At 53.2% G+C, this 14045-nt stretch overlaps 1 protein-coding gene across 14 annotated transcripts in view; it reads right to left on the minus strand.

The window, feature by feature from the left end:
* Kifc3 (kinesin family member C3) overlaps positions 1-14045 on the minus strand; it is a 34377-nt gene that overhangs the window by 1131 nt on the left and 19201 nt on the right. For 10 of the 14 annotated variants that reach the window (XM_031340949.1, XM_031340948.1, XM_031340950.1 and 7 more), the window contains 15 exons: positions 9562-9627; positions 8994-9137; positions 8664-8903; positions 8067-8240; positions 7463-7610; positions 7254-7384; positions 6281-6392; positions 5312-5493; positions 4613-4717; positions 2869-2999; positions 2366-2489; positions 1661-1790; positions 1347-1576; positions 997-1131; positions 461-569 (listed from right to left, as the gene is read on the minus strand). In XM_031340949.1, coding sequence (XP_031196809.1) covers positions 461-569; positions 997-1131; positions 1347-1576; positions 1661-1790; positions 2366-2489; positions 2869-2999; positions 4613-4717; positions 5312-5493; positions 6281-6392; positions 7254-7384; positions 7463-7610; positions 8067-8240; positions 8664-8903; positions 8994-9137; positions 9562-9627 — 2161 coding nt within the window. Of the gene's footprint in view, positions 1-460; positions 570-996; positions 1132-1346; positions 1577-1660; positions 1791-2365; positions 2490-2868; positions 3000-4612; positions 4718-5311; positions 5494-6280; positions 6393-7253; positions 7385-7462; positions 7611-8066; positions 8241-8663; positions 8904-8993; positions 9138-9561; positions 9628-12004; positions 12132-14045 lie in introns of those variants that run through there. The other 4 variants (XM_031340958.1, XM_031340956.1, XM_031340959.1 and 1 more) reach the window with 4 other exon arrangements.

The raw sequence follows: 14045 nt of genomic DNA on the forward strand, positions 1-14045 counted from the left end.
TAGGAGCTTTTAGTAAACAGTTCTGCTTTCTGTCTCCTGCCCAGAGCAGGCAAGGGAAGGAGACGAATTTTAAACATGGTTTTATGGAACTGAGGATGGAAGCCAGGACTCCCAGACGCTCAGCAAGCAGCTTGACTTTCACTGGCCTGGAACTCACTGTGTAAACCATGCTAGTCCAGAACTTGCTTCTTCTGCCTCTGCCTCCCAAATGCTAGGGGCACAAGGTACAAACTATCATGCCTAACTACTTTTTTCAGATTCTGTTTGGAGACTGTATTGACCAGGCTGGCCTCAAACCTCTAATCCTCTTGTGTCAGCCCCCCAAGTAGCTGAGATTACAGGCTGAAGCGGCCTGGCCTGGCTCCTAGGCTGTTTCCTCTCTTTTTATAAAACAGCTTAGCCTTAGCTAGGGAAGGCCAACCTGGCTCCCCCCTGCCAGTCCACTCCTAGACAGGCTTACCTGACGGCTGCAGTTTCCTTCGGATGGAGCCTGGGCGGCTACTGGTCCCAGAGCCAGGGGCAGAATGGGCTCGTGCTGTAGGCTGTGGTGTCTGGCAAGCCGGCTCCCACTGTGAATAGAGATGGCAGTAGGTACAGAAGCCAAAGCTGCCCTGGCTCATCTACAGAGGGGACTAATGACACTGCTGTCTTGAGAAGTTACAGGACAGGAATTAAACATTATCTACAATTTAAAATGCATCTGCCATGGGCAACTGCTGGCCACTGAGACAGGGTGGCCGAAGGGGTCATGGGGAGTGGCATAAGCCCTTTTAATTTCAGCAGTCAGATCTCCTGAGTTTGAGGCTAGCCTGGTCTCCAAAGCAAGTTCTAGACCAATCAATGCTACATAGTGAAAGACTGTCTCAAGAAAGCAAAAGCACCACTGAGCTCTAGTCTCATCCACCTCCATGGCAGTGTCCTCTCACTACACCAGCCCGTCTGCCCCTTCCCTACTCAGCACCAGCCTAAGTCTCCCCTCCCCCCACCCCCCAGTACCTCCAGGTGCTCCTGGCTTGACCAGGAACCCAGCTCTGTGCGGCGGGACCCAGGGCCCAACTCCACAGAGCGAACCCTCTCAGCAAATTTGAGGGAGTACAGAGTCTCGCTGGTGTTCTTCTCCACTGGGGATACCTGAGGGACAGAGAGCTCAGGTCCAACCCATGGCAACTGGCTGCCCCATGGTACAGCAGAGGAGGTAGCAGCATGGTCACCAGGGGGTGCCCACTGTGAGCAGTGAACATGGGGAGGGACTTGTGTACTACATGAGGATGTTGGTGGAGGTCTATGAGGGGGTGGGGAAGGCTGGGGCAGCCTGGGGAGGCCCTTCCTGAACCCCAGGCCCTCACCTGTACCACCATGAGGGTCTTGCTGTCACCACTGAGAGAGTCCTGCAGCAAGTAGGTGAGTTTGGAATTGCGGAAGGGCACATGGCCCTGTCGAGAACGCAGGGCAGCAATGACGTCCCCCAGGGCGGACAGTGACCTGTTGATGTGCTGTGCCTCTCGCAGGCGGTTGCCTTCAGCCCCTGACTTGCCCACACGCTCTGAGCCAGCCAGGTCCACCAGGTTCAGCTTCCCTGAAGGCAGGGCAAAGGGCAGGTCAGCGCTGCCCCAAGGATACCGATGGAGGGCTTGACCAGAATGGCCACTGCATCTCTCACCTGTGGTGCGGAGGCCTGTGCTGCAATCCACACCTCTCACTGTCACAATGAGCAGAGCGTGGGAGCGCGAGCTGTGTTCGTTCAGGTTGGTGAACTCGGTGGTGCGGTTGTTGTAGCCAAACTCAAACACCTGGGGGAAAAGGCAGTGGGCTCCCTTGGGACGGGCAATGCCACCCTGTGTGTTTTACCTGGACACTCAAGTTTCTTTGAGGTTTTTGGTATTGTTTGGTTTTAGGCGGAGGCAAGGTCATATGTGCATACCAAGCTGCTCTCTGCCTGCCTTTGTGTCTCAAATACTGGGAGAAGAGGGTGCACAGTACATCTTGCTATATTTTTAATTTTTTGTTTTGAGATCAGGTCTCTGTAGCCTTGTCTGGTCTGGCTCCCTGTGTAGAGCAGACAGGTCTCACAGAGATCCACCTGCCTTTGCCCGAGAGCTGACAAAGCTGTGTACTCCCAGCCACATGAAAGTTTCTGAGTCAGGGTCCTGCTAGGTAGTCAGACTTGTTTCAGAGTCACAATCCTCCTGACTTAGCTTTACAGGTGTGCTCCTATACATTCCTTTCCTTTCAGATGAGGAAACAGGCTTGGAGAGACCCAAGCTGCGTAGTCAGGTGGTGGCAAAGCCCACCTTGAAGCCCAGTTCTGTCTGCCAGAGCAGCTGTTGGTGGGCGGGGCCTCCAGCACTTCCCCAGGACTCCTTACCTTGTTGATGTCATCCACACTCTGCACCTGAAACTCAGTCAGCCCTGGCACATAAAGCTGCCCGCTGCCGTCCGGGCACAGTCGGATCTCCAACTTCTCCTGAGGCTCCTTCCCCAGCAGGTCCCTGGAGCGGCAAGCGAGACATTACTTCTCCCCTCCCACTCTGGCCTCTGCTTGCCTTGCACCCAATCCCTAGTCTGGAATCTGCCCCTGCACCAATCTTGGACCACAGGGCTGCTAGCCTCTCCTCTTCACCCAGTTTCTCCCCTGCACTCAGAAAGAGACTTCCACAGAAGTTCTAAGGATCACACAGCCTCTGCCTGGGTAGGGGGCCCCATCCCTACCCAGTACAGTGCAGCCCACAACACAGGAGTTCTAGATAAGGGAGGAGGACCTACCTCCTAAACTTGGGCAGATCCTCTTCCCAAGAGAGGATCTTAGACTTGGAGACCAGAAAGCCCCACTACCAGCACTGACACTGCCGAGATCCCACCCAGGCCCACCTGAGGACTTCGTTATAAATCTCGGCTGCACTGACGGTGATGTTGTACTGCCAGTCAGACGCCTTCTCCTGCACCTCCGAGAAGAGCAGCTGCAGGGCCCGCTGATTAATGCCTGGGTTCTCGGGGGTGCCCTGTTGGCAAAAAAAAAGTAAAGGCCCAGTGGCCCCACAGAGGCTCACACCACATCTGTCACCCCTACAGGTGAGCCTCTTCTGCTGGTGTGTTCTCAGAATCTAAGCAAGTTTCCCGACCTTGAAGGTGGCATTTCCCTGCCAAGAAGTTAGTGAGCATGAAAGGAGCTCAGTGGTGAAGTCTTAGAGACTACCCCTGTGGAGCACCAGGGTTTATGGGCTACTGGGCCTCCTGGAAGGGGCAGCTGAAATAAAGAGCCACCCATGGCCCATTGGGGGGGCTCCCTATCTGAGAGGCTAGAAGCCAGGCTCTGTGGGGAAGTACTTGAAGCTGGATGAAATGGCCACCTTTCAGAAGAAATCTGGAGCCCACCTGAGTGGGCCCAGACACCTTCCCTCTGCTTTGAAGGCACCTCCCTCATTCCATTCCTGTGTTAGATCTGCTTCAATATGCAGGCTGCCATGCACACTCCAAGGCCCTACAGGTCTGCCTGTGGTAAGTTCTTCTACAGCAGCTCCCTCGGGGCCTCCCATGCTCCCACAGGGGCTTCCTCCATGCCTCAGTTACCCTATCCCTGCTGAAACCTCACTGACTTTGCCGCTGTCCCTGGCACCTGCTGATGTGCTGTGCTCACTGCCACTCCAACTGCCAGATAGGACCCTGGCAGGCTGTTCTGTCACAGCAGGTCCCTTGGGCCTCAGCAGAGAGCTCAGAGGATGGACACTTGACCTCTATACAGCCCAAGATAGAGCTACCCTCTCTAGCCCACCTGCCCTGCCCTGCTAACCAGAAATGAGGTATGGGGGTTAGGGGAGGGTGTGTTAGGGGATGGTCACAACAGGGGATGCCCAGTGGCCTGACCAGCAGGAAGTGACAAGCCCTTGCCCCCCACCCCAATCCTATGTGGGGGAGTCCTCAGCAGCCTCTCGTGAGTCAGAAAACTACTATTAACAAAGCAATACTCCATAGGGTTAGAGTTTTCTATTTCTCTCTGTAGTCAGATTCTTCAACTCTGGGCTGGGAATCTTAACCCACATCTTTAATCCAAGCACTCGAGAGGCAGAGGCAGGTGGATCTCTGAGTTCAAGGTCAGCCTGACCAACATAGCGAGTTCTGGGACAGCCAGGACTACACAGAGACCATGTCTCAAAACAACAGCAAAACATTCTTCTACTCAAGTGCCCTGTCCTTACAAGGCTAGCTCTGGGCACATGACCTGGATAAAGCCCTTCTCCAAGAGCCCAGCTTCCCACAACTGTAGTCATGCAGGTAGCCAGTCTCACCCATGGCCCAGGGCCATTCATCATTCATCCCAATATCCTGGGATTCCTTGAGCATAGTCTGAGGCAGCCACAGAAAAGTTCAGGGAATATACGCAAGGACGAAGGCCTGGCCTCTGACGGTCTGCCCCCCTACCTCCTGAGACATGCAAGCCTAAGGAGCAGGCTCCTGGGAAGAACTTATTGTTTGAAGGTTTGGTCCCTTGGAGACAGTACAAGGAACAGCAGCGCAGAGTGGTTATGAGATTAAGACAAAGCATACACTAGGCAAACCCAAATTTCACAGAAGGAAGCTAGGCCCCTAAGTCCCTCCCCACTGGGCTAACACCTACCTCCATTGTATAAGTCTTGCCAGCACCTGTCTGGCCGTAAGCAAAGATACAGACATTGAAGCCATCGATGCAGGAGGTAATGAGGGCCTGCACCTCCTGGAACACCTGGGGAGACATGGGGCAGGGACCACAGGTTCCAGTGCTGCTGGCATGGGGGGCCCACAGCTCCAGCTCCAGCTTCACCCATGAGAACCACTATCACCAGCACAGGGACTAGGGCCTAACCCCAGCTTGCTCATTCTCAGGGAAGGCAGAGGAGAGTATGTGCCTGGCCCGTTCTCTGGCTTGTGTCTGCGTGACCCCCACGGTGTTCAGGTTGCCTTGGCTCTGAGGAGTCACAGACAATGGAAGGTTCTAGAAAGTTCTATGGGACTATTACAGGAAAGAAATTCAGGGCAGGCGAGGCTGCCTCCAGGCCTACTGGCAGATGAGTGAGGCCTTGGAGTGGGAGAAGCCATGGGGTGGGCAGGCTAAAGTCCCTGGGTAAGGCAGGTTCTGTGTGGACCTCCCTCCCTAAGGCCTCCAACTGTACCTTCCCCACCCTCTTCTTTCTTCTGGGTGGAAGAGTGACCCACGATCCTCCACTCTTAGGTTATTTTTTCCCCACCTAGCCTTGACCTCTGTCCTTCTGTGTCTGTCCTTCCCTCTGCTGCTTCTTCCATGTCCCTATAAATACCCTGTTCATGAAGCCACACTCACATCCTGCTGGGAAGCCCATGGGGAGAAGACCTTATCCAGCTCGAAGGACACGGGCTTGCCCTTATGCAGCAGGTGGATGATGGAGTCATCATCAGGGTCAAAGGTCACAGCATTGGTTGCCTCAGGTCCTTCCCCATCCTCCTTGGTGACTGGCCGGACTCGGGCAATCACCCGGATGTTTCCTAGATTGGTTGATGGAGAGATGGGGTGGATTGATGTCAGATTGCAATTCCAGGCAGACTAGCAGCCCAGGGCCCAGGAGTCCCGTCTTTTATGCAGGGAGTGGGGGGAGAAACATAGTATCAGTCACTCCAATCACTGTATGAATTCACTTACTACATCTTCTTCCTGAGCAAAGTCAGGATGCTTTGCCTTATGGCTAAACAGTACGGCCAATCTCTTGGTAACGCTCTTTGTGGACTTGAGTTTCCTCATCTATTCAAGAAGTTTGGACTCCATAAACCATGGGATTTATTCTATTAATCTAAGGGGCACGGGCAATGCTAAGCAGAACTTGGGTACCAGATAGGCAAAAAGGACAGCTATATGTGTGTGCTCCCAGCCCTGGTGATGGGACACTGCTGGGATTCTCTGGATGACTGATAATCACTATCTCGTCTCCCAGCCACCATGAACATGGCGAGGGCTATGGTCTGGGGATACAGTTAATTCCCCAGTGTCTGCCACGATGCCTAGGACACAGCAGGTGCTCCCTAGGGCTCAGGGCAGAGATCAGTGAGTGACACCCGAACCTGGAGCAAGCGCCACCATTGCACAGTGTCCCACATCCCCCAGGCCTGGGCAGAACCTACCATGGGCAAGGAGCTTTGAAGATGATCAAGTTCAAATCCAAGGTGGCCCATATACTAGGAGTGTGTCTTTAAGCAAGTTTCCTGGTTTTCCTGTGCCTTGGAATCAGCAGCAGCAGCAGCAGCAAGTACAGCTCTGATGCACAGCTCAGACACTCACCCTTGAGCCGGACCAGCTCATTATGGCATTTCTTGCGCAGCTGTAGTTCCCGGCGGTACTTGCGCAACAGCTCCTGGTTGTTGCTATTAACCTCCTCGATGGCCTGGCCGATCTACGGAGCACACACAGTGCCTTCAGAAGCCCGGCTCTCTCAGCTTCCCTTCACTGGGCCTGAGGGTATTATCACCCTCACCAGCCCAGGCTGAGAACCTGACATAGCAGACCAACCTTTCCCAATAATCCCTCTGAGGACGTATAGCTTCATTTTATAGATGAAGAGAGATAGATCTGGGCTAAGGGTGAGTAAAGACCGGAGACTGAGGACTTGGCTACGGCTCGATTCAGCAATTTCAAATCTAACCTTTCTCAAGGAGCTAGGGACAAGGACACATTCCATCTGTTCCCTCCATGGGGTAATGATCCAGAGACACTAACCCAAGAGTGAGGATGCTCAGAATGACCTGGGTTCTTCACCACCTCCATGTATTCCTGACAGCGTTATTTAAAGAACTACTCTCCTTTCCCAAAATATATATCCATCTCTGCAGAGCTGTCATATGAACTTGAGAAGCCAGTGGCTAAGAGGGGGCTCTGCCACGTGGGAGACATTTAGGAGTCACTGGCTAGGTCTCATATGGTGTGAGGACGCCTTTTAAAAACAAAATGAGCACCAAGGGATAAAGCTTGGTGGTAGAGCATTTGCCTACCAGGTGTGAAGCCCTGAGCTCAATCCCTAGCATATCAAGAAAGTAAACAGAACAAGCCAAACATGGTGGCAGATTACAATACTTGGGGAGGCTGAGGCAGGAAAATATGGAATGGAGGTCAGCCTGTGCTAAAAGCACTGTCTCAAATAAACAACCCTGATAGACATAAGGGTACAGCGGCACAGACGGGAGCTCATGAGAGGACAGTGTGTGCCTTAAGAAAGGGCTCTGAATTAAGGTGACTGGCCTCACCATGGCTTGCTCACCTCAGCTTTGACACTCCTGAGAGCCTCCTGCAGCAGCAAGGGGAACCCCCGCACCTGCCGCTTGAGCCCATTGTAATCATTGGTGAGGGTCCTCAGTGCAGGCTGCAGCGTCAGCAGGTTGGTCCTGACACCTAAATGGGGCAAAGGTGTTGGGTATCTGGGCTATGAGGCGGGGGCATAGGGATGGGCAAGGCCAGCTTCCAGCTCACCTGCCAGGTTCTCGTGTACCGCCTTCATCTCCACCTGGGCCCGTGCAAAGGCCTCCTCAATGGCCCGGTTCTTATCCTCCTCCAAGGACTGCATCTCCTCCAGCATCTGCCCGTGTGCCCGCTCCAGCTCTGCCTCATACATGGCAATCTGATAGCCAGGCCAGGAAAAGGTTCAGTGAGGAGGGGGAATGAGAAAAGAAAAGGCAAGTGCGGGAGGCTGGGGGCATGGGGACGGCATGGACATGTTATGGCTGGCTGGTGTAGAGGGATGGAGTGGCCTGCTTTCCCCCAGCAGGGCTGTCAGTCTGTACAGCCATAACCTTCCTGTATTAGCCCCAGTTCCAACTGGTCTGTGCCCATAACAGGTGATAGGCCACATGTCCCCAAGGTACATATGCTCAGCAGATTGGGAAGAGCAGGCAGGACAACCTGAGCACACCTGCGGGTGGCCAGGGACAACCCCCTGAGATCATTTTCCTGTGTCCCCACTGTGAAGGAACTTCTGTGACCAGCTCATGTTACAGATGAGGAAACAGATTAACCCCATGGCCAGGGGAAAAGAGAAACTGAACCTCAGTTCTTTCGAGTGTCTTGGCCTGCACACCTGAGCCCGCAGCTGGACTGTCAGCTGATGGGAGTTCTGCAGCTGCTGCTCCATCTCCTTAAGCACCTGCCGCTGCATGGCTACTTGCTCCTGCAGGTGCTGGTTCCGGGTCTGGGACTCGCTAAGGGCCTGCTTGGTCTTGGAAGACTCTACCTCCACTGTCTTGATGACATACTGCAAAGAGAGGGAAGGACACAGGACATAGCATCGTTAGAGGCGGCTGACCCACACATGAGTGTCATCCCAGCGACCTCTGGGGGCTGAAGGGTTCTGGTTCTGCAGACTACCGCAGAGCCTGCTAGTATCTTCTAAAAGGGGAGCCTGCAAGAAGCCTGACTGAGCCCAGGCTGGGCACAAACTGACAAGAAGGACAAAGACAACAGTAGGTGCACCTGTGCCCAGCATACAAAGAGCCACCTTCACCTTCACAGAGCCTTCCCTGTCAGTGAGTGAGGCAGGGACCAACTAAAGAACAAGACTGGAAAGAGCCCTTTGGCATGCACACCTAGTCAGTCAGTGGAACAAGGCCCTTCTAGGGGCAAGCCCTGCCCTGGGCCCAAGATTCCTTCAGGCAATGCAGCCTATCTGGATACTCACCTTAACAGGTGGGGACTGGGCCCTCAGACTGGCGATTGTCTCATGGCTGTCACGCAGCCGCCGGCTGAGCCGCTCCTCCTCCTGTGCTTTCTCAGCCAGGCAGTCCTTGAGACGCAGCTCTACCTCTGCCAGCCGGTCGGTTTTCTGCTGCACCTCCAGGTTCAGTTCTGACAGCATGCCTTTGTTCTCAGCCACTTCCAGTTGCAGCTGGGACAGCTTGTCACGGAGCTGGCTGCTCTCCTGCGGGTAGTCAAGGCAGCCAGGTGGGAACAGGGTCATCCCAAGCAGCTGAGGCCGCAGGCCCAGGGTGGAAGCTGTCTTCCAGCCTACCTGGCTGTGCTCGCAACCCTCACAGGGCACCACCGGCTGGGCCCGAAGCTCCTGTAGCTCCACCTCACAGCGTCTCAGCTCTTGCCTCAGCTGCTCATTCTCCACCATCAGTCTGTCCCGGTGCTTTTCCACATCGGTGCCTCCCTGTGGAGAGCCAGGGCCCAGAGGAGGCATGAGCAAGAGAATGGAGGAAAAGAGAAAGTGGGGAAAGAAAGGGACAGGCAGGCAAAGTAAGAGGCCAGGGCTCAGAAAAAAGTCAAAAGAAAGGCAGGAAAGGAGGCCAGCAAAGCAAGGCAGGCACGCTTCCTCTTGCCCCGGCCCCTCTCAGTCTATTTTCTTTAGTGTGAAAGTCACACAAAGTCAAATATATGCACAGAGTTCACACTCCTCTTTGATGTCAGCAAATGAGATCCAGCCCCCTGCTCTGTGGTGTGAAGTGACACATCTGAGACAAGACAGCATGAGCGGAATAGGGCATGGATACTCAGAGACAGCCGCATCCCGAGGTGGAAGAGTGACCATGGCTCGACACACCCACCCCTCCCCTCAGGAAGGTCCTGGGTCTCACCAGTTCTGATCGAAGTCGGCTCACCTCCTGGGCCTGGCTAATGAGCTTTTCCTTTAGATTCTCCACCTGTGGGCACAAAGCCAGGTCCTTACACCACCGGCCCACACCCAGGCCTCTTGCCCAGCTCCAGTGATAGCCAGCATTACCCCTCTGATCCCAGGACCTCAGGTTTCCCTATGTTCAAGCATAAGGCTTGGTAAGCTAGCCTGTTCTCAATGGCCTTCAGTGTTCTCTTCCTGCAAGAAGGTACCAGCCATGGCTCTGCAGGAAGGCCTGGAGAGGTACTCTTAGGAAACTCAGGACCCCTTACTAGCACAGGTCCCTTCTGAAGCCCTGGGTCTGCTTTTTTATTTATTTTATTTATATGAGTGCACTGTAGCTGTCTTCAGACACATCAGAAGAGAGTATTGGATCCCATTACAGATGGTTGCGAGTCCCCATGTGGTTCCTGGAATTGAACTCAGGACCTCTGGAAGAGCCTCTTGACTCTCAACCCCAATTATGTGCTCTTAATTGCTGAGCCCACCTCTCCAGACTCTCCCCCCCCCCTTTCTTTTCTCAAGACAAGGTTTCTTTGTGTAGCCCTGGCTGTCTTAGAACTATCTGTAGATGAGGCTGACCTCAAACTCAGAGATCTGCCTGCCTCTGCCTCCTGAATGCTGGGATCGAAAGCATGTGCCACCACCACCCAGCTAAAAATGTTTAGTATTCTCCTGCTTTAAGAGGACTCTGAAGTTACATAAACGGTTACAGCACTTTCCACCTTGAGCAGTTTCTAGTGAGTTTGCCTGTGGGGCTGTGCCTTCTGCAGCCAGGCCACATCCAGAACCTTGAAGAACTATGACGTGACCAGCAAGGTGGAAGTGAACACGGGCAAACAGTGCACTCAGTGCATGGGGAGGGGGGACCTCAGTGTCAACAATGCCTTGAATAAAAATCCTAGCCCTTCCTTGTAGCTGCCCCCAGCAGGCTACCGCAGACCCTGAGCTGACATTAGCCTGCCCCAGGAGCCCTCTTCAGGGAACAGGCTTGACAGACAAGAGCCCTAGTAGCAGAATTTGCCAGATCATGTTGGGTTTCCCCTGAGAATATTCTAGATTGACTGTCTCCTTGGAGAAGGTGGGTTGAGAGTCAGAGGTTCATATATCCTGGCCACAAAAGTATTGGGTTCTGATTACTAAACGAGGTAAAGGGGAATAGTGCCGACAAGCACCAGGCAGATAAGGCTGACTGTACCCTCACCTGATACACAGACCGAACTGGATGCCTAAAGACCACCCAAAGAAGCGTCTACAATGGGGTTTCCATGGGCCACAGTCTGATGAGAACATACCCAGTACCATGAACTTTATCTCAAAAGATAGGCTAATGCTGGGCATAGGGTACATGCCTTTAATCCCAACAGAAGCAGGCATATTTCTCTGTGAGTTTTGAGACCAGTCTGGTCTACCTGGCAAATTCCAGACAAGCCAGGGCTACATAGTAAGTAAGACCCTGTCTCAAAGAGGGCGGTGGGTGTGACCTGGGTATTTGGATGTATAAAATTGCAGATGAGACAAGACTCTTAGTAGCAATGTAGCCTCAGATGTCACTGTTTCCTAGGACTGGACAGAGTGTCTAGCTGGACAGGCTAGCTTCTCTGGTCAAGTCAGGAGGAAGAGGGCCATAGATCGTTCTCCACCTCTTCTGCAAACTCAGGAGGCCAGTGCAGGTCAACTCTTGGTGGCCTGAGCCCCCATTGAGAGACTGCAAGGCAAGTCAGGCTGCCAACACCTCCAGGGGACAAACAGGTGACCTAAAAGCTAAGACCGAAAACTCACTCACCTCTGTCCCCACCTCAAGCACAGTCCTTCCCAATGGCACTTCTGGCCATAGGCCCAGTAGGAAAGCACCGCCCAAGGTTCTACTCTACCCATTACCACTGCCCATAAGGGGCTGAGAACCCAGTCTGAGTGAGTGAGAATCTGTGTGTGCACACTCGTGTGCACAAGTGCCCTTTGGCCCCAAGCAGAATTGGGCGGCCATAAAGCAAGTTCACCTGAAGTCCTACCATTGCATTGGGGAAGCAGCAAGGTCAACTGCAGAATTTGTCAGCAAGGCAACTGTAAAGCCAGTACTTGCTCATCTGTGTCTTGGGGACAAAATTTGAAGTCTGAAGTGCCACCTCCCAGCTGTGTCTCCCAGATCTACGGCCTCTGGCCCCTAGAGGCCCCTGACAAGCCCGGATCAGACTTGATGTGTAGCATTCTTTTCCACAACTCTGCCTTGCCCTGTGGTGCCTCCCTATCATCTCATCAAGAAAGAACCTGTGGATAAGAAGGAGCAGGCCTCCAGGCTGCAGAAGCACAGCTCAGTGGATTCTACATCTTTTCCAGTTGGGCTTTCAGTGTATGGGTTTCTTTTGCATTTCAACAACCCTGAAATTAGAGGATCTACTTTCTACCTCTCCACATTGCCTCACCACGCCCAAGGCTGAAGTTCTGACCTTGGCTGTCTCCAGTGCTGGCTGATGCTGGGTTCTCAGCCCTGCTGTGGGGAATGTGGGCTGGCAATGCTTCCTGGGAGTCAGGCCGTCTGGTTTGTCTACAACCTAGCTCCTTCTTGCATCACAATGGGAACTCAGGTGCTATTGGCTCTGCTGGGACCAACAAGGGGACACAGGACAAGGGATGTGATGGGAAGACTTGTTGATAAGGAGGAAGGGACCACAGAAGACCATCTTGGTCTGAGATATCAGACCCTGTTACCTGTGAGCTCATCTCAGGAAGCAGAGAAGGGGAGCCTAACTCTGCTGGTCTGAAAGGACACCCTGTTAGGGGTAGCCATTTTCCCCATCAGGCACACCCACTAACTCCTTCATAGCTCCTGAGGACCAGCTGCACCCAGACCAGGGCAGGTAGAGCCAGCTGTTAGGAGAAGGCCCCTACTTGCACTTGAAGGGAGGCTCTGCTTCCGGAGTGCTTGAGGGAAGAGTCTGGGAGAGCAGGTAAGTGTCTGAGAAACAAATGGAATGCCCAGAGAACTGGATGGAAGACAGGCACAGGAAGAGCAGAGAGCAAGGTACACACCCTGTGCCTCCCCAACCCACACAGTTGACCTGAGGCTGTGAGCTAGGAAGGGAGGGCTACAGAGGAACAGGGGACCAAGCACATGGTAGATACTTAGTGTTCAACAGCAGAGGGCAGTGTGCATAACTCCTGAGTCAGAGAATTGGGAGTCTAGCAAAGCTGAGGGGACACCCTTGTAGCCTTGGGTAACATCCCTCTTCCACCTGAGGTTATCAGCTATCCAAGAGGTTCTCAACCTGTGGGTAGCAACTCCTTTGACAAACTTCTATCTCCGAAAATATTTACATTACGATTCATAACAGTAGCCAAATTACTGTTATGAAGCAGCAATGAAAATATTTTTTTGTGGTTGGGGGACTCTCATCATGACATCAGGAACTGTACTATAGGGTCGCAGCATTAGGAAGGTTCAGAACCACTGAAGCTAGAGAGACTAAGGCAGGGGGCAGAGTGACTGGGGCCTGTCTGTCTACTAACCTGATACAAGCCTACATTTACCTCGGCAGAAGCAACTGGGTAGAGGTGGCGCACCCGCCCAGGTCTGCATTTTCTCAGCTGTTCGCTCCCAACCCAGTGATTAACTCTCTACCTCCCACCATGCCTGGGCAGCGTGGTCAGCAGCTATCTCAGGCGAAGAGAGAGAGGCTCTGCCGAGGGTACTAACTACAGAGCCTTGCTGAATTGTCATCTTACCTGGAGCCCCTGGGGGATTAAGGCAGTAACCCCCCCCCCCCACACACACACACACACACAACCACCTGACGCATTCTGCTGTTCCACCTAGCAAGAGGCTGGCCTGGCCTGCACAGCTGTATCCAGTGCCAAGTTATCTCCTCAGCCCCCAACCCCCAAGGGGCGGGGGTAGCATTTGGGAACACAGTATGTCAAACCCAACTAGACCTCAGCTCCTGAGAGCAGCCATGGAGAGAGGTCCTTTCACCACTTCCCGCCTTTCCACTCCCTCAGCCACACTCTAAGGCGATTGCATCAAGGCCTTGGAGACTAAATATGGGAATCTATGCAATGTGTTTGTCAAGGCCCAGCGCACGACGTAGTGTACTATAAACAGTTTGTAGTAGAATCTGGCATCTGAAATGCTTAGGGCTGGAAACTCTCTATAGCTCTGATTCTTCTTTTTGCACACTGACAATGAGCTATCTTGGACACGGAGCCCAGGTCTAGGCAGCTTGCTTACCTGTGTATCATATATACCTTCTACACATAACCTGAGGTCATTTTTACAGTATTTTTAATAACATTTTGGGATATGAAATAAACTTTGTTTGGGCTTAGAGTTGCGGCCTTATGTCAATACGTGGTTTTGAACTTTTGGGATTTGGGGATTAGGGATGCTCACACCCTGGGCTAGCAGCATAAGAGACCCGTGGTGACCCTAGGGGCTGCGTTCCTAGTGCT

This window comes from Mastomys coucha, unplaced genomic scaffold (assembly GCF_008632895.1).
Source record: "Mastomys coucha isolate ucsf_1 unplaced genomic scaffold, UCSF_Mcou_1 pScaffold22, whole genome shotgun sequence".
Classification (NCBI taxonomy): domain Eukaryota; kingdom Metazoa; phylum Chordata; class Mammalia; order Rodentia; family Muridae; genus Mastomys; species Mastomys coucha.